We start from the raw sequence: 19,786 nt of genomic DNA on the forward strand, positions 1-19,786 counted from the left end.
CATCTGTTTGGGGAGTGACTGGGGGGACAAGGAATCATTCAATGTGAAGCCTACAATGGCCTAACCTCCCTCCATGTGCTGTAATCCCCTCTATACCATTCCTGGCAGAGGGCCTGGCCCAGTTAGCAAGACAAGAAGAGTCTTGGTTATTGTCTCTCCAGATTAACTAGAATTAATGCCCTCAACTAACAGCCAAAAGGCTTCTCCTCTGTCTCTTTTAGAAAATCCTTCTCTCCTAGACTACTAATGTTTTCATTCCTACTTCAAAAAAATTTTTTTAAGCTAAAAAAAAGCCTTTCTCTTATAGGGGTGAAACTCCCCCTTAGCTTTTGACACCTCGGAGAGATCTTAGGGTGTCCTCTCTTGAGGGCAAATTTCAGCATAGAGGACAGGAGAAAAATAACACAAGAGCCCTTGGGGGAAGAGGATGGTAGATGAGGAATACACTTTGCAAGTGTTGCGTTTTTTTTTTCATTAGCCTGGCAAGATGCTACAGCAGGATAAAGCCAGCTTTGAGAGCCCCTCTAGCCTTCAGCTCAATCTCTTGGACTTCCCGATATCTCCCAAGCACAGACCCGTAGGGTTCCTCAGCCTCTACAAGGCTTCTGGACTTGTCCTAAAAGAGAAAGCCTTGATGTGGGTCTCAAGGATTTAAGGACAAGCACTTAAAGTTCCAGGGCCTCTCTTGGGGAAGCTCTGGCAAAGATAAAAGGAGGTAGTTCTTTTCGAGGCCCAAGGTTGTTATTCATCCTCTGTGTGTGGCTTGCTGAGAAGCTGACCCTGCACAAAATGCCAGAAGAAGGCTCCTCATTCACAGAAATGGTGCAAATGGAGATTCCTTCTGGAGGTCTCTGTCCCAGAATACAAGACCTGGAAAGCTGTGGCAGAAAGCTCCACTGGTGGGTTAATAGGATCACCAACTGACCATGTAGGCCTGGGGCAGAGGATGTGGGACCAGAGAAGAAGAATGGGGTTAAGCTCCAGGTCACCATAGAGGAAAAACATCAGTAATAGCCTCTGTACCAACCATCCATCCCATATCTGCTCCTTCTGCCATCCTAGGATGGCCTCAGAGAAGGCATAGTGCAACCCTAGTCTTATCAAAATTTTGAGGAAGCCAAGGGAATGGAAGGGTCTGGTGAATGGTAACAGGAACAACATCTTACATCTGAGGAGTCCTTCCCACTTTTCACAGACTATTACTTACAGAATCTCACCTGAATTATGCAAGTACCATATTAGATGTCCTAGTTAGAAAGAATTAGGCCCACTTGCCTTTCAGAGTGGGAAACTGATACGCAGGGAGGGAACGTAACAGTCCATGGCTTGTGGCGGGGCGAGGGCTAGAACCCCAAGCAGCGGGACCTTCTGATTGTTGAGCCATACGTTTGCTACTCTCTTAGCTTGATAAACTGCCCTTGTTTTTGCTCTTTCCTATTCTGTCTCCAGGTTTTGGAGACAAGGAGCTGTCAGCTAAAACCCAGCCACCCTGGCCTCACAAAGTAGGTCTACAGTTCAACCTCAACAGAGTGTCTGGGGTTGAGAGGCTGAGGCCTTCTTCAGAGCCTCGTAGTAACCACATGGCTAAGCTCAGAGTGTGAACAGCACAGAGACTGAAACCCCACTCAATCACCTACCATTTCTTTGTGGTTGGGGTAGTATGTCTGCTCAATGAGTGGGAACTTTTCTCCTCCCAGTGTCTTGTAGATGGCCACCAGCTGGGCAAACTGCAAAAGAGAAGCAAAGGTTTCGGTTTACCTAAACAGCTTCTGGAACAGACAGACAAAATGCTAATCCACGGAACAAATATTTATTGAGCATTTGCTCCACTGAGGGCTTTGTGTAAAGTGCTCTGAGGATATAAAAGAGGTGTCCTATCCTTATTCTCCAGGAACACATGCTTTAACTGGGGAAGGGAGAGAGTGAGTTAACATTTATTCAGTGCCTACTCAATATTAATATTTCATTTAATCCTCTTATCAAATTGATGAACTAGCTTTTTTATCATCTTCATTTTATGTATGAGGCTCAGGAAGGGTAGGAAACTTGCCTAAAGTCACAGAGCTGCAAAGAGGTAAAGCTGGGATTGACATTTGGGTCTCTAACTCTAAACACCTTCATCTCTAGAGATGGCAAGTGATGAAGCCATCTTCATTACTTGGATAGGTAACATGGGGCCCAGTCTTGGAAGTTCAAATGCCAAGCAAAGGAATGGTAGCTTTTTCCTGTAGGGAGAATGGAGTCATGGAATGCAGGAAAGATAGATCCAGTCGTCTGGGACTTACTACTCATCTAAGAACTGAACTCACTGGACACCTCACCTATGAGAAGCCAGAACAGCTCCATGGGGAACGGGTGAAGTACACATACTTAAGTGTCAGAGTTTGCCTTTGGCAAACATGTAGCACCCCCTAGTATCCCCTGCCCCCCACATTTTATAAGTGAAGAAACTGAGGTCCAGAGAGGTCACTCACTGAAGGTCACACAGTAGTTGAGCCAGATTCATAGCCAGGCCACTTTATTCCTAACCCATAACTCTTCCTACTCCTTCACGTAGCAGGAGTAGGGCTCTAAAGAGACCATGCTCTTCCCACAGGAAACTTTCCAGTTCAATCCACTCACACACACCCCCACCCCCAGTGGGGTGATCAGGGGTGATCCCCCAGTGGGGCAGCAGGGGTAATCCAGCTTCTTCTCTCTAGTGCCACTGGGTTCACGCTCTAAGCCACTAATACCTGGAACTGCTAGAAGGAAAAGCTGCCAGATCAAACCTACCTTCTATTTATTAGAGAAAGGAAAGCTAGAACATTTTTCAAAAGCTCGGGTCCTATTTTCTATCAGGGATGTTATTAGCACATGAGCCAGTGCGGGGAGACACTAAAAGCCAGAACTGGGTTGTTAGAAAACTGGAGTCTTCTGATTCTTGTTCTGCCTTGAACTTGCTAGGTGTCCCTGGCCAAATGATTTCTCCTCTCCAGGCCTCATTTTCTTCATATATAAAATGAGAGAACTGAATTTGATCAGTTCCTCAAACTTTTTACCACAAAAGAACCCTTTTATTACATTTCCTCTCAAACTCCATAATCAAACTGTTGTTTAAGGGATCATCTGCTACGGTCCTTTTGTGAGTAGACACAGAATCTGTTATTTTTGAAATGCTGAAAAACATTGGAATTTCTGGGTCACTTCCCTTAGTGACACGCAGCTGGTGACTCTAGATCTCCAAGGCCTCCTCTAGGGCTGCAAGTATGATTGATGGACACTCAAGCCCCTAAGATTTTATTATTGGAAGAGACTTTAGAGAGTCTCTATACCAGACATCTCACTTTGAGGCTAGAGAAGCAAGGGAAAGCGCAGGTTCCCACATCACGCCTGGAGTTGGGGCTGCACTGGGACAGCGCCCAGGTCTCTTCCTGCCCTGTGCATTCGCCATTGTACCCTGCTGTCCTCGCCATTCTCTGGTTCTTCAACTTTCTCTGACTGTCAAGACCACCCCTGAGACCTTTCTTGCCTTCTCTGATTCTCTCCACCACCTCATCTGACCTTTAAGTCCTGCCTGCACATCTCAGCCTGGCTGGGCTCCTGCTCTGCGTCTGGATACCTGCCTGAGCTCCCAAGGCTCTCCAGCTTCCCCAGAGAGTTGATGCCAGCCCTGCCTCACAACCTCTGTCCTGCTGCAGCCCACACCCTGGCATGGCACCAAGGCATGTGGGGCCCTATCTTCCCAGCATGTGGGAGAGTTACACAGATACTACACCGATGCCAGGAAGGCCCACGGCGGGCTCCCAGAGTCCTGGCAGAGCCACAACTAAAATGGCAGCTAGTTCCCAGGCACTAGTTGGGTCGCTGGGAGCTCACGCTACCCTCCTCCACCTCTTGTAGTCCCTTCTGCTCAAAGTTCTGGGCTTGGCATCTAACCCCTGCCTCCTAGGAAACTGAAATTCAATCACAAGCACACAGTCACCAATTAAACAAAAGTAATATCTGATAAGGGTTATTTCCTCTATGCGTAGACAAAAGAATAGATTTGGGAGCTGAGGGTGCTGTTGGCAATGAATAGGAAGACAATGTTCAGTATAACCACTTATCCAATGTATCAGGAAAAATTTCTTGGATGAAATGGGATTTCAAGATCAGTCTGAATTTAATATGTTATCCGTATCCCTCCCAGAAATAAAATGCTTTAATTCCACTCTTAGGTATCTGTCTCTAAAAAAAACTCAGAAGGAGTGACAGGACTTTCAGATAAATTTGCAGCAATATTGGATGGTGGCATTCTTGCTCTCTGGAATGCTACTTTCATTGATAGGTCTACTTCTGCTCCAAAATCCCAGTGTGCCTGCCCTGACCAATTTATGAGATAGTGGATATGCTCAGAGACATGGTGATATAAGCTAGAGCCTTTCCCAACTCAGCTGAGGCCTCTCCTCACACCAAGAGCAGCCACAGTAAAGAAATTTAGAAAATATGCATCAAAGTCATCATCTCAGAGGAACCCTTCCCTCACAGTCACCAAATTTGTTCATTCCCATTAACAGGCAGAGAACAATATAAAAAATGCCATTAGTGTGGCAGCTGCTTAGTGAAAATGAAGGGAGAACTTGGTGTCTGGCCAGGGAGCCCTGCTGTTCTCATGCGATGCCAACAGCAATGTGCTGGGATTGTGGACGGGTGAGAATGTGAACCCTCACCAGATCCCAGATCCCAGAAGGGGCTAAGCCCCAGGCACAGGCTCTCTGATCCGCCTCTCCCTGGCCTCTGGCATAGTTTTGGAACATAAAGCAGGGAATTAGTTTCTTTAAAATCCCTACTACTAGGGGACTATAACACCAGGCTGGCAAATTGGTGGCAGGTACTACAATTATTCCCAGTTTACAGACAAAGAAACTGGGGCACAGAGAGGTTTAGTCAGAAGGCTGATTAGTGAGAGCGCTCAGAGAAAAGCTCATAATAGCAGAATCACTACGTGTGGCTACAAGGGAGCCAAATTCTAACAGGTATTGAAGGAGTGAGGGAGGAAAAGGCTAGGACATGAGTGCAGTAGGAAAGGTCATGTGACTAAGGGGAAACTTGGTGAAGGCCTCATATGTGCTCATCTGTGATTAGCAACTCATTCAAATGACACAATTCCTGTAGCCTGTTTCTGCAAAACTTTAGGACTCCAGATCCTTAGGCCAGACAGAGGGAAAGGCTGAGCAAGTGGCAACTATAGCAGCTCCCAGATCTTTCCACTCCTTGCTCATTGGTCTTTCTCTCACACTGTCAGGTCTCCCTGGCTTCCAAGGGAACAGGAAACCTGAGTTCAGGTGTAAGAGCAGAGGTGATGGATCCATTTAGTTTAAAAAAAGCACCCCCTCCAGCTCCCTAAGTGGTGTAGAGGCTTGGGGTCTGAGAACTTCACAACCAGCCACTGGTGCTATGACCCGTGGCAAGCCAGTATGTGAGAGCTGAAATGATTTTTGAAAAACAAGAGGAGGATGTGATTAGGAGCAGGTGTTTCCTTCCAAGAGGACCAGCCGGGAGCAGTAAAGTTATAGGAATTGGATCCTCTCAGCTGGGGACGCCAGAGCAGCCCAGGAACATCACAGGCCACTTGCCCTCCCAGCTCCACTCTTCTCTCTGCTCAAAAAGTTTCCACCACCTCCAAGATTTCCAGACTGCCCAAGGAAGAGAACACCAGACCAGCTTCTTCCTCACGTGGAAACCCAATTTATGCTAGAGAAAGTGTGATCTAGAGAAATCTTGGTTCTGTAACTTTGGTAAGTTTCTTAACCCTTTCTGGGCCTCATTTCTCTGTAAAAAGTGATAATAATGATAACAGTAATATCTTCCTTGTAAGTGTCTTGTGAGGATTACGTGAAGCTAATGTGGGAAAATCTCAGAAGACGGCATCGCATAGTAAGTGGTTTTATACTCCTTACCTTCCTTCTTTAATTTTCACACCTCTGCCATGAAGGGGTGAGAGCTAATGATCTCTAAGGGCACTTCCAGCACATGTAAGCATCTGATTGATAAGTGTATGGATGAATCTCATTTTAAGCTTGTTGAAACCTTGGTAGGACTCTGACACTAACATCCCTCTGAGGTGGACAATCCCCTTGATCCCCTCTGGCCTCAGGCCCTTCCAATGGTTAGACCTTTCAGAGACAAAAAACAGGTATTTTTATTCTTGTATCCTATGGCTAAGGGCAGAGTCTATAGACCTGTAAGGGCTTCTTCACAGAATCTTTGTGTGACCTCACTGTAAGGCCTAAGATCCACTCCGCAGAAAGGCGGCCCAGCCCATGATGACAATGCCCTACTGTGAGAGCCTACCCTACCCCTTGTCCCAGCTGAAGCTTCTCCCACATCCTCTCAGCTGGTGCCTACTGCATCCGGATCACCCGTGGTGCCTCCTGGGGAACTGGAAGAGAAAGCACCTGGGTCCTACCCTTTTACCTGGGGGAAGGGGACCGCACTCACCACCCACGGCTTGTCACAGAAGTTGTAAATGGATTCCAGGGAGTTGATGCTGGGGAGGCCTGCGTACTGCATGCCAATGATTAGGTGGCGGAAGTCCTCATTCTCCGCCATGCCGAAAGCATGCTGCCGGATGAGCACAAAGTCTGGCCGCAAGGACCTGGTAAGAACATAGAAGCAAGTCTGCCGTCAACCAGCACCTCAGGTTATACATCCTCTTGTCCCCCATCTCCAAAGCCCAAGACAGGGAAGGGGTCTTAGGGGTTACCTGTGCTAAGCCCCTTATTTTATCATTACTATTCTTTTATGGACTAGGAAATGAGGTATTGCGTATGGCACTCCTCAAAGGAGATTTGAAGAACAGATTTCTGAAATTCTCTTATCCCTCTGGGTTAAGCATTGCCTTTTTCTAAGGTGCAAAGGCCCTCAGGAGGGAAGAAATACGTTTAGACCCTCACATCTTAAGTCAACAAGAATGTTCCCTGTCCCCATGGGGCATGTGAGAGCTGAAGCTCCTGTGGCTCCAGAGTTGGTACTTCCCAGCAGACTGTGAAGACAACACACTTGGCTGACTTCACCACCCTGCCATGTAGATCCCTGATCTCAGCGTCCTGCTCTGACTCCTTAAAGCTGCTTCTTAAAATAGGCAGTGCCCTCATCAGGTCCCTGGGTGAGCAGGGGTCCACACTGAGAACAGATGCCAGACTTCCCCATGTTATTCTTCCAAAGCGGACGCTAGGGAGGGGTGCAAATATTTTTCGCAGAACTGAGGTTGAACAACTGGTTACAGAAGCACTGAGAGTACAGAGTGTTCCCATGCATGGGAAGGCTCCCTGCTTTTCACCTCTAGCCAGCAGAGCTCCCAGGCCCAGGGGCTCCCCAGGGTCAGAGCCCCCATCTTCATGCCCTGACTCCAGAGGAACCCCACCTTCCCACAGAGTCAATTCTGTGGCAGCATCTGCCCTCAAGGCTCTAGGCCTTGGCCATTTCACACACGTGCAATGACCTACCCAGTTCTCTGCCCAGGCACCCTTCTAATTCCCACCTAATTCTCCAGCCCCACCCGGGCTCAGAGATCAGTCTTTTAAAGTTGGGGAGGAAGGACTTCTCCTCAGTCCCTCAGGGGAGAGTCATATCAAGTCAGGCAGCATGTACTCTGACATTCTTGTGCCCCAGTTCTGGGAAACTGGCTCCGGCTGTATGCCTGAGACCAAACCTTATATCCCATTTATGGGCACTGAGCTCTAGGCTTGCAGTCAGCTTCTGAATCCCCACACTGGTAACTGGAAGGGTCTGCCTTATTTTTGCCAGATCCCTCCCAGCATCCTGATATGGGCCTTCCTGTCACCACCTGTTTGGGTCATGTACCCCCATGACTCACTCCATCTGCAGGTGGAGGAGCCCACCATTCTCTCTAGAAGGAGCTTCCTGAGCTCACCCCACGTGGACAGACATCTCTTTTTCTGTCTTCCCCAGTCTCCAGGATGGATGAGCTCACATTTCCTGACATTAGGCTCCAGACACCTGAGTTCTGCCTTCCCTGTCATGAACTCAGGTCCTGTTGGACACTGGTGGCCTCAGTGTCAGGGTAGCATAGATTGAGGTAGGGAAAAGGTGACGTGAAGACTCTTCCTGGAGCAAGACCCTGATGTCTGAAAACCTGAAGCCACACTCAGCCCCAGGGAAGAATAACATTCTCCCTCATCTGGAATCCTCATCACCTCCCTGCACAGAATTGTATTACAATTGATGACGTCTGTAAGTCACCCAGCACCCCACCTGGAATGTAAGTGTTTTGTAATTGCAAATTTTCTTCCACCCACCATGTCCCTTCCAACCCCAGGCTTTCCTATCAGACTTATGAGTTCCCAGGAATTTGGAATACAGAAAGAACACAGGGCTGAGAGTTAAGAGAATTCACACAGAACACAGCTACCAACTTACTGAGTGAATCTAAGCAAATCAATGTAAAATACAAGGCTGAACCAGAGCAGAGGTTTTCAAAAAAAAAAATTTTTTTTTTTAAAGCAGGGGAAATATATTCAGAGATAAAAGCCCAGAGCTGCACTGGTTGAGATGGGGCTGGAGTCCTGGAATACCTCTGACAGGAAGTTACAGCTAAGTGAGCTCTGAGTCCATGAAGTTTTCTCTACCTTTGGACTAAGACCTCTCTAAGGGCAGGAGCTGGCTTTCTCTGCCTTCTTCTACTTCCACACAGCACACATCATCAAGTTCTATACACTATACACAGCAATGCTATCCTACTGCAAGCCAGAGATGGTAACTCTGGAGATAGTGACAATGACCCCGGGGACAGAAAGGACCTTACCGGACAACCTTTGTGCCGTTCCGGAGCACCTGCATATCCACGGCATAGGTCCCATCTGCATGGGCCACCAGGTTGAGCTCTGAAAATTCCGCCTGGAAAATAACAGGAGCTGGTTAAGAGTGTAGATTTCATGTTATGTGGTCTTTACTATGATAATAAATAAATAAATAAATAAAAATAACAGTAGGGGAGTAAGCCCACAGTCTCCTGACTCTGCAAGGCCCTCCACACAGCAGCAGCAGGATCCCTTCCACCAAATATTTATTTACAGCTTGCAAAGCATTTTCACAAACTGATCTCATCTAACTCTCATACCTACTCTATGAGGCAGGAGGGGCAGAGATAGTTAGGTAGCAATTAAGTGACTTTTCTGGACAAACAAAACTTATTGTTGGCAGAGACAGGAGCAAAATCAGATCTTCAGACTCCCCCCTCTCCCCAGTATCCTTTGTGCTGCCTCTCTACAGAGTGGGAATGCAAACTGGGGCAAACATGCCCTTTATCAATTTCAACATAAAAGCACGAAGTTTTAGTTTAGGCAACTGGGCGTTAGCTCTGCTCTAGCCCAACTAGATGCATAAGATGTTCAGGCAAGTTACTTGCTCTCTCTGGGTGGACAGTTTCTCCCATCTATAGAATGGGAATAATTTTTTATAAACCTTGCCTATCTAACAAGTTATTTTAGGAACTGAATGCAACAATGGATAGGAAAAGTACTCTGTAAATCACAGCACACCGTGTAAGGAATGATGAGTAACTTCATTACATAGAAAATACCTGCATTGTTTAAACTGGACATCCCCCTCTCCACTCGAATGGACCTAATCTCTATTTATCATGAAACAAAAGGTACAGGAATATAAAAAATGAGCCTTTCAGGACCTCACTGCATTAAAACCAGGAGGTGTTCTTTTCTAAGTTCTCTCTGAAGTGTAGCTTCAGGTACAGAGGAGGCACCACTGGAGGACACACACTTGAATGGCAGACGTGTGCCTACCCAGCAAGACCATGCCACCAGCAATATGGAGGTGTGGCCATGTCCTCAGAAGACATTCCTCTGAAGTGTTCCTCAGCCTGAGAACCCTGCTCCCCCAAAGGGCCCTAAGAGCCACACTGCTTGCCTCTCTACAGATACCAGAGCCATGAAGAGAAGTCAGGGAAGTTGAAAGATGCAGCCTTCAGGACCATGTCTCATAGAGAGAAAAGTCCTGGAAGAGGTGGGGGAGGAGATGGAGAACCTAGAAGCTAGTGATGGACACTGATCTCCACTTGGCAGAACTAGATGCTTCACTCTGGAATGTCAAGAGGGACCAATGATGATGCAGACACAACCCTGGGGTCCAGGCTCATTACCTGTTCCACTTTGATATCATAATCTCCAAGGACTTTTTTTCCCCGAAAGCACTTGGCCCTGGAAAAAAGGAAAAAAAAAACAAAACAAAAAACCCACACAAATTAGTTTTGTTCAGGTGTTTGTGGTCAGAAATTCACTCTCACAAAGATGAGGATCACGGCAGACAGAATCCCAGAATGAGTGTCAAGAGACCTGAGTCAGGGTTAGACCCTAAGTCTGCTATTGGATCACCGTGAGAGAGCCTCACGCAAACCACGGCCTCCCCTTTTTCTATAAAATAAACCAAAAGGCCCTTCACTTTCAGGCTTTGTGATTTTATGATAACATCCTTGGTGTTTCCGCTACAAAAGAAGTCTAGAAGTAGAAATTTCCCTAATGTTACTCCTGGTAAAGACGAGGTTAATATTATACATCCCTATAGTTTCTTTATCTTTTCCCATTCTGTGTTTCACTCTGATTTTCTAATTGGTTTCCACCCTTGGAATTTTAGTTTCTAAAAAAGCTGTTATTATTTTACTTCTTCAAATCCATACTTCCAAAAAGGATTTGAGGCAATTAGTAATTTAAAAAGCAAATACAACCAACAAAACAAGGGTTAAAGGACAATCAATGAATGAAGGAGAGTTTCCACCAGGAAAAAAGTGGGGGGGGGGGGGGCAGTGAGGAGAGGCTGAGGAAAGCTATTATCATTGAACACAGAACCTATATTATATTTCTGAATAGTCAAGAGAATGAGTCAAGCCTAGATGTACTGTACTTATTATCTTCCCATTTTGTGACAGAGCTGGAGGAACCTCACATTACAGCTGCTGGTAAGGGGACTGGGTTTATGCTTATATTTATAGCCGTTGCTACTCTGCCCTTCATCTACCCCTCCTCTCTTATAAGAGTTTCTTATCTGCCTTTTTAGGCTGTTTCTCCATCTGTAAAAAGGGCCTCTCCATATGCTCTAGGTTGGGCTTGCCTTCCCAGTGCTTGAAATTTCAAATTAACATGTTTCACTAGAGGTTTTCTAAAAGTCTCTCTCCAAAACAAAGGGACAAACTAACATTTATTGGGCATCATGTTTTAGGAATTATGTACTGGTTGCTTTAAAGAACATCTCATTTAATCCTCATAACAACTTATGAGATAGGGAGAAAGATATTCATTTTTGAGATGAGGAAACCAAGACTCAGAGGATGAAAGTGGCATATTCAAGGCCATTTGGCAAGTTAGTGACAGAACCAATATTCACACCCAAGTCTGAGTCCACAGTCGTTGGCGCTGCATAGCAGTCTCCCTCTGCTCATTCATTCTCACCATCTTCAATCCCACTCTTACAAAAACTGACCTGTCACGTATGCTGTGTTGCATGTTTCTTTTCCCATTTTCCTTCTTCTGCTCAAAAAGGACTTGATGTCATGAGCACTAGGTCCACTACAAATACTTCCTACCCCAGTTCCTGTGAACTACCCAGGACGAGGCCAGGCTATTTCCTTTCCTCTCTGGTTCTGGAACAGTCTGTTCTAGGAAGTTGTCATTTGTCCTATCCAAGTCCCTGGCTACCCTCAAATTGCTCCTCAGAGGCACTCAGCCATCCTGGAGCTGGATCACTAAAGTCCATCCCCCTACCTCTGACCCAGTTCCTTACTAAGCTTCATCAGCTTGCTTCCAGAACCCTGTTCAACATTCACAGCTTAGGCAAGCCCCTCGGGCAAGGGGCCTATAGCACATCCCATCCCTTTTACTGTTCCATCTTATTTATGGGTTTAAACAATAGTCTATGTATGGCACTATCACTGCTCTGCAGATCTTGAGGACTCCATAGGTCTTTGTCCACAACTATAAACAGAAGGAACTGGAGTAAATGATCCCATGAGGTTCCTTCCTTGTGTTGGTGAAGTGTGTCTACCTTGATACCAGCAAGGCTTTTCTGATGCTTCCTCCCATCTTCCTGTCTCAAAATAGCTCTCCTTCTGTGAGGTTAAGTCTCAGAGGCATTAACAATAACCTCTCATTTGATATGAAGCCTTGCACTTTCAAAGCACATTCCTTGCCTTATTTGTTCCTTACAACTCTGTGAAGCAGCCAAGATAGACAGTGCTGTCCAATTGACCAATGGGGAAAGAAACCCAGAGCAGCTAAATAATATGCTCAAATCACAGAGACGTTCATAGGAGTTAAGCTTAGAATTAAGAGTTTATACCTAGGTACTTAGATACTGCCAAGTTTTTTAATTCACTCATTTATTTTGTGGGTTTTGAACACTGATATTGAAGTATAATTATAGATTCTGGCTGCGTTTATCTGCCACTTCCTGCACCTGCCTGTTGACCAAGTTGACTAATGATACTGTTTTCATGCCTTCTCCCCACCCCCACCTCTCCAATTAACTTAATGCCTTTTCCTTAAGGTAATTTGTCCTGTTGGAAACCTTAGTTTGTGTTTCCTGGCTCCAGGTCACTGACCTCTCTTGGCTGAACCACAATCTTATAGAAAAAGAGCCAAGATGGCAGTCAACGGAGCATAGAGGCTTCTTCTGGGGAATAAGCACATTCTCCCACGTATTTTCATGAAAAATTTTTGCAACTTATAAGCAACTGACAAGATTACTTCCTGATCATTAAAGACCACTGTTAGGAAGCAGTGTGGTAGAATCCAGAGGGGTTCTGGATCACAGGGCTCTGGAATCACATTCTGGGTGGGAATCCCAGCTATACACTTTTTTTGGTCGTGTTACCACAGGCAAGTGCCTTAAATTAAAAACAAACAAATAAAAAAAGGCATGTCATATGGTTAAACCAATAAATCTATCTTCAAAAGCACGTAAAAGGATAAGATGAAAAATATGTTTTTCCCTTCCCATTCCTCTTTCATCACACATACTCCCCATTATCAGTTGCAAGCATATCCTTCCAGTGTGGGGAAAATGTGTGCATATATCTGCATACATATATGCTTCAAACATACACATGGCATCATGCTTTATAAACTCTTCTTTTTTGAACCTTAATTTTTTATTACACTTAAAAATATATCAGTCCTTTGGGTAGTATGGACATTTTAAAATATTAATTCTTCCAATCCATGAACATAGGGTATCTTTGCATTTACTATTTTATAATAACTGAAAGAGTATAATGTATAAAAATATTGAATTACTATGTTGTATGCATGAGACTAATATAATATTGTAAGTTAGCTCTACTTCAATTTAAAAAAATACATCTTAGTGATATGCTTTCAGCACATACTGATAAGACCTTTTTCTTTGTAATAGCTGCATGAAATTCCATTTGAAGGTCATACAGTAACTTAACCAATATTTACTGGTGAGCATTTAGATTTTCAGTGTTTGGGTTGTTTTTGCTATTACAAACAGAGCTACAATGGCTTACATTTAACAATATATTCATAAGATAAATTATTTTTTCCAGCTTTACTACAGTATAATTGACAAATAAAACTGTAATATTTTGAGTGTACACCACGATGATTTGGTATAGGTATACTTTGTGAAATGGGATAACCACGATCAGGTTAATTACCACACCCATCACCTTACATTTTTACCTTTTGTGTCTGTGGGTGTGGGTTGAGAACACTTCATATCTACTCTCTTAGTAAATTTCAAGTATACAATACAGTATCATCAACTATAGTCACCACATTGTACATTAGAAGGATAATAATTTATTGCAGAATTGCTGGTGCAGGGAATAGACAGCAAGCTTTTACTGATATCAGCACACTGCCCCCGACTCAAGAAAAAGATTACATTACTCTCCCCAGCGTCTGAAAGTTTGGGAAAGTTACTTCACCTCCCTTAGTTACTCCCCACAGTCCCTTGCTTAAACTGGGTACAGAGAAGGTGCTCAGTAAGGACTTTCTGACTGCCAGTCTTGTCAAATCAACCCAAATTCACCCCCTGTGCTCAATCTAAACAGAAACCAAGATGTACATCCTTAAAGCACAGACTAAAAATATCTATGGTGCCTGTGTTGTCAATTTCCCCCTATTGTAACATTTTCTTAACAAGCCTACCAGCTGAGGATCTATGTGAGTTTAATGGCTTGCAGCTTCCTTGATGGACCAGGCAATGAACCATCTCCCCTTACTGCTAAAATGAGTAGAGGCTTCCAGATTTAACTCTTCTTACTCAAGGCACAGAATACCCTGAGGAATTCCCATCCACCTGCCAACTAGGGCTCATGGGGCTGAGGAGACATCATCAGAGACTTCTCTGCTAAGGCCGCCTCAAAACCTGGCCCAACTTTGGCAAGCTCAGCTTAAGTACTCCCTCTTTATGCATAGGAAAATGGGGAAAAGTCTAGAAATAGGAGCCAGGGGAGCTGAGTTTAGGCCTAGTTCTATCACTTCTCAGCTCTGTGACTTTGGGCAAGTAACAGCGTCTCTGAGCCTCAGTTTTGTCATGTATAAAACAGGGCTAATGATTTTAGTAACAACAGCAAACATTCACTATATACTAACCACTATCCTAAGTACTCTATGTATTTTAACTCATTTAATAATACCTGACTCACAGGCTGTTGTGAAGACAATGAAGCCAGATGAGAATAAATGACATGAAAGTATTTTGGAAACTCTGAAATGTTATGAAAATGTAAAGTACTATTAGCAAAATGCAACAAACATTCATGTACCAGGTATTATTGCTGTTTTACTATTATCACAGCCAACAAGTCTTCTTCCTCTTCTGAACTTGCATCCCATTTATTATCTACTCATGATATTTGGCTCATAGCATCATCATCTGTTATCACCTTTCAAAATCAGTTGTCTAATAATCTGTGATAGCTCTCCCCCACCCCAGCCTCAGACCACTAGATTATGTAACAATACTTCAGACAAAGGACTATCCATATGAGCCCTGGATTTTCCATCATTTTGAATTTTAAATGTTGATTATGTCCTATTGGCATATGCGCTGAGCTAAGGCCTGTACAAATATAATCATCATATCTATAAATGTTTAACTCCTTCCCTGAGCTGTGTACTTATTTATTCACAATCAGGACTTGCTTATTGACTGGAGATGTCAGGAGTGATGGTGTTGGCTTGACAGATGTAGAAAAGCAAAAAAGGCCGCCCTCAGGACTGAGTGGACTGAGCGTGTCTCTTCAGGCCCAGCCATCTTCTCTTTTCTGCTTGCAGGTGCATGTCCCAGGGTGTCATGTTCTTTATTCCCTCTTCTTCCCCACATGAAAATCTGTTCTCAATTTCCATCCACACTGGAACTAAAGGACCTAAAAACATCCTAGAGTGTAAATCCTTCCTGGGTGCCTGAGGCTCACACAGGGATCACAACCTCAAGCTAGAAGATGATAGCACTAATGATGCACCTGGTTAGTGTCCAGCACTGGTCTGGACACTTATCTCTAACAAGGTGCTTAGTTTCTGGCTCTTATTGTCTGTAACTCAGGCCCTATTCTTTTGATCAAGCATCTCAAGTCATCAAGAAGTTAGAAAATAAACTAGAAATAGTAGAGGAATCTCTTTCCCACACTACACTCAAAGGGCAAATCAGGCCTGCTGGTCTTGGAGAGTTTGTGAGCGCCTGCCGCCACCCCCTGGCAGGATGTGTACTGCAGATATGCCATAGTCCCAGCTCACCTACCCACTGAGCTGACTCTACTGGCCCAGTGATAGCCCTCCAGGTGCTTATTTGCTGCTCTGACAAACCATGCCTAAAAATTCACTGTTTCTTCTAAAAAGTGTGTGTCCACACACCCCAAGCTAGACAGTTGGCTTTCTGCCATCTGTAGAAAGAAAGGATGTGATTTGTCAGTAAATCCAGCAACAGTTTACTGAACACCCAGTGGTAGACGCTGGAAATGTAAAATGCATTAGTAGTTGTCAAGTAGAGAAAGCACAGTCTAGAAAGGGAGACAAATTGGTAAGGACCCTTTCAACTCTTAAGATTTATAACTAATATTCACACTCCCACCTTTCAATCCTTTCCTTTAAAAAAAAAATTAAGGCATACAACTAAAGCAACAGCAACAAAAGTTTCATACAGCTCAGAAAGATATACAGTGAAAAGTAAGTTTCCTCTACCTTCATGAAGCTCACAGGTTAGTGGAGAACACAAGCATAAATAAAACTTCATAATACAGGGTATAAGCTGTAAGCAGGGGTGTGGACAAGGCACCGGAGGAGTCTGGGAAGGCTCCAGGGACACAGCTGAGTCTTAAAGAATGAAGAGGGATTTGCCACACAAGAAGGAGAGAGCAGAATTGAAAGGCACAGAGGCTGCAAAAGCACAGAGCACTGCAGCAGCCCAGCTGACTGCAGGAAGGGCACGGAGGCTTAGCAGCAAGAGCTGAGGCTCCTGAGAAAGGGAAGGAACGGACTATGAAAGAACTTCAAAGATCAGGCTGAGTAACTGGGACCTAAAGGCTAGCCTCCAAAAGATTTTTTAAATCTTTTTATTAGGAAAAATTTTATCTTCAGTAATCAACATTTTTCCAATCTTTTTCATTTATCAACCCTCACTGTTGTTGCTGGGACTATTGTTTGAGTGTTTTAAAGCAAATCCAAAATACCATGTTTTTTCTCTTGTAAAATTTTAAGTAATATCTCTAACTGGTAATGCCTTAAATTTTTTTTACTGTGGCAAAATATATATAACAAAATTTGCCATTTTAACCATTTTCAAGTATACAATTCAGTAGCATTTAGTGCATTCACAATGTTGTACAACCAATATCACTATTTCCAAAACTTTTTCATCATCAAAAACAGAAACTCTGTAGTCATTAGGCAGTAACTGCCCATCCTTCCCCCCACCTTCACCCCCCAGTCCCTGGTAACCTCTAATTTACTTTCTCTTTATGGGTTTGTCTATCCCAGGGTAATAACTTTTTAATAATAATTATTATTTAATAATTAATAATAATTTAAAACATCTTTACTGAGTCTATATTCAAGCTTTCCCAACTGTCTCCCAAAACACTGTCAAAGATTTTAAGCAGAGAGGTGACATGATCAGATGTGTCTAAGATCTGAGAGGCCATGCTGTCTGGAATGCAGAAGAGACAGGAGGGAGCCTACCAGGGCTTGAGATCATCTGGGAAGCTGGTACAGTAATTAGACTTCAGGACTCGCTGTTTTCCTGGTACATGGCAAACCAATAGTACTGCACAATACTTATCAGGTGACTCAATTGATCATCTGATTGATTAGGCCTAGGAACTTAGAAGCAGGCTAGGAAGTGACAGTGATATTAAAAAATTGGATTTAAGTGACAGAAAGTAGTATAGGACAGACACTTCATATAGATGTTCTGGAACAAAGACATAAATGAGACGTAAAATAGGCAGGCCTTACATTGGTAAAGGGGTTCTTAACTCACATTTGGACTTGGAATCTAATTCATAAACCACAAAACTTTCTTTTAGTACATGGAGAAATGTTATAGATAATTGGTTTAGGAATAAGAAACAAAGAATAGGAAGAAGTGAACAGTTTTCTGGATAAAGGCAATGTTCTGTGACTGGTCCTTCATATTATTAATTCAGTGATTGAGTAGTTAAATCAAATTCTCTGCAACTTCTTACAGAGAAAGCAAGCTGCATGGTCTCTTAGTTAACATTCATATAGCTGATCTGGAAAAGATTGCATGGGGAAATTTCCATGTTTGCAGATGGCATTCGGCTCTTCCAGGGATTAAAATGCCAAGTTGATTAGGGATAAAGTGAAAGAAGATGTAGACGTGGGCAGAAAAGTGGCAGAGGAGTTTTAATGTGACTAAGTGAAAACATATTGATATTCAATGGGAAATGATTTTATCAGGGGATCATGAGTGTTCAACTACAATCCAAAAAAACCTGAAATAACAGAAAATTGTTTCCTTAAGACATTACTCCTGTGAGATGTAACAGAAAAACACAAAAAGATTGAGAGAGTGAAAGGTGAAAAATAATGTTATCATCAGAAAGTTTATTGGAAACTCAACATAAAGGATTTCTTACACTCTGACCTCATCCTGTACAAGTCATAGTACTTTCACATTTGTGATACAGCATATCACGTCCACTTGTCTAGACACAAATTACATGATGAAAGTAGAAACGGCCCAGAGAAAAACGGAACAAAATGAAAAGGCTCTGATTTTTAGGAAAGGCTGATATAATGAGTCTTTTTCAGGCTGCAGAAGTAAAGATCCAAAGGGGACAGAAGGGTGTAAAGGAGAGAAAGAGAACTTGAGAGACTACATACTATACACATCATTCATCCCAGAAAACCAAATTAATCTCACAATATTTCATGCCTTACAGAAATGTCATTTCAATATCACTGGTTTTATAGGAAAATGAAGCTCAGGTAAATCAAGTGATTTGCTTAAAAGTAGCAGTTAGTAGGTGGCAGAGTTAGTAAAATTTTAGCACTTCTGATGATCAAGTTTAGAAATTGTATATTTCTTTAGATGGGAACTGTGCTCTACTCATTTTTGTAGCCTCAATGCCTGTCCCACTCTTCGACACACGATAGATACTCACTAAATATTTATGGAGTCATTAAAATGAATACAGCTAGACATTTGGAGGTTAATATCAGAGAGAGTAACCATGCTCAATCTGATAGAGTCCTGGGCTTGTAGATCTCTGAGGATACCTACTTAGTCCTTCTCTGGAGTATAAAATTCCCTCAAGTGATCTGCAGGAGGGCTTCAACAGACTTAGATGGCAGGGGAGACCCCTTAAGAAAAACAGCAATCTCAAAGTTCTGAAAATGACTAATTTCTGAGTAAACACACCAGCTGTGACTACAGTTGGGAACAGCAAATCACTTTTTCTGAGCAGATTTTCTGAAGATCTCTATTTTGGGGAATAATTAAATGATGCAGTATCACAAGATAACAAGATTATCAAACACAGGGGAAAAAAAAAGAATCCTGTAACTCAGCAGAACACATGATGGGAAGATTAGATGCATTTGTCTGTAATTATAGTGGAGCTACAGAACAGAATGCTTCGGCCTCATGGGACAGATTCACTTGCCATGACTGGCTTATAAAATTAAATCAGGCTGATCTGATATTAAAGTAGGTCAGTATTAAAGTTTGCTTTGGAGAAACATCAAGCAAATATAATTTTTGAGAGATATGGATTTCTTTTATACCATAAAAACAGGGACCCTAACATTGACAAATGCCCAGGTTTAATTCCAGTGGCAGGTCACAAATCATGCCCACAATCACCACTACCATCAAAGCCTCTCATCTCCAGATACACAGAAGCGTCCTCTATGATCTGGCCCCATCCTTCGATTCTAAACTCATCTCCCACTGTTTCCCTCCTGCAGAGTCTGTGTGAATTAGAAAAAGGCATTTCTTCTTCCAGGTGGACACTCCTGTACCAGGGTACTTGGCTTGGCAAACAGCATGTGGGGCTGCATTTCACTCCTACTTCTCTCCTCAGTCAAATGCCCTTGTGCGGTGAACAACCTGAACAAGCATATGCAGGTGCCCTGTCCTACTACCATTTAGATACTGTGTTCAGACAGTGAATGGTACTACTAGGTCAAAGTGCCAATCAGATACTGTTTCCCAACTACCTCTTGTCAAACTACTGCTTCTATGTGTTGGTCCATTTAGAAATCACCCTTTTCTCACAACATCCAATATACGGAAACAACCT

The 19,786-nt window shown here is 43.4% G+C and overlaps 1 protein-coding gene across 1 annotated transcript in view; it reads right to left on the reverse strand.

Moving 5' to 3' along the window:
- Window positions 1–19,786, reverse strand: part of SYN2 (synapsin II) — a 158,017-nt gene that overhangs the window by 36,862 nt on the left and 101,369 nt on the right. Inside the window, exons 2-5 of the mRNA XM_057705271.1 lie at window positions 10,142–10,199; window positions 8,789–8,880; window positions 6,463–6,619; window positions 1,638–1,727 (exon numbers count right to left, since the gene is read on the reverse strand). Coding sequence (XP_057561254.1) covers window positions 1,638–1,727; window positions 6,463–6,619; window positions 8,789–8,880; window positions 10,142–10,199 — 397 coding nt within the window. The remainder of the gene's footprint in view (window positions 1–1,637; window positions 1,728–6,462; window positions 6,620–8,788; window positions 8,881–10,141; window positions 10,200–19,786) is intronic.

This window comes from Hippopotamus amphibius, chromosome 13, assembly GCF_030028045.1.
Source record: "Hippopotamus amphibius kiboko isolate mHipAmp2 chromosome 13, mHipAmp2.hap2, whole genome shotgun sequence".
NCBI classification, from domain to species: domain Eukaryota; kingdom Metazoa; phylum Chordata; class Mammalia; order Artiodactyla; family Hippopotamidae; genus Hippopotamus; species Hippopotamus amphibius.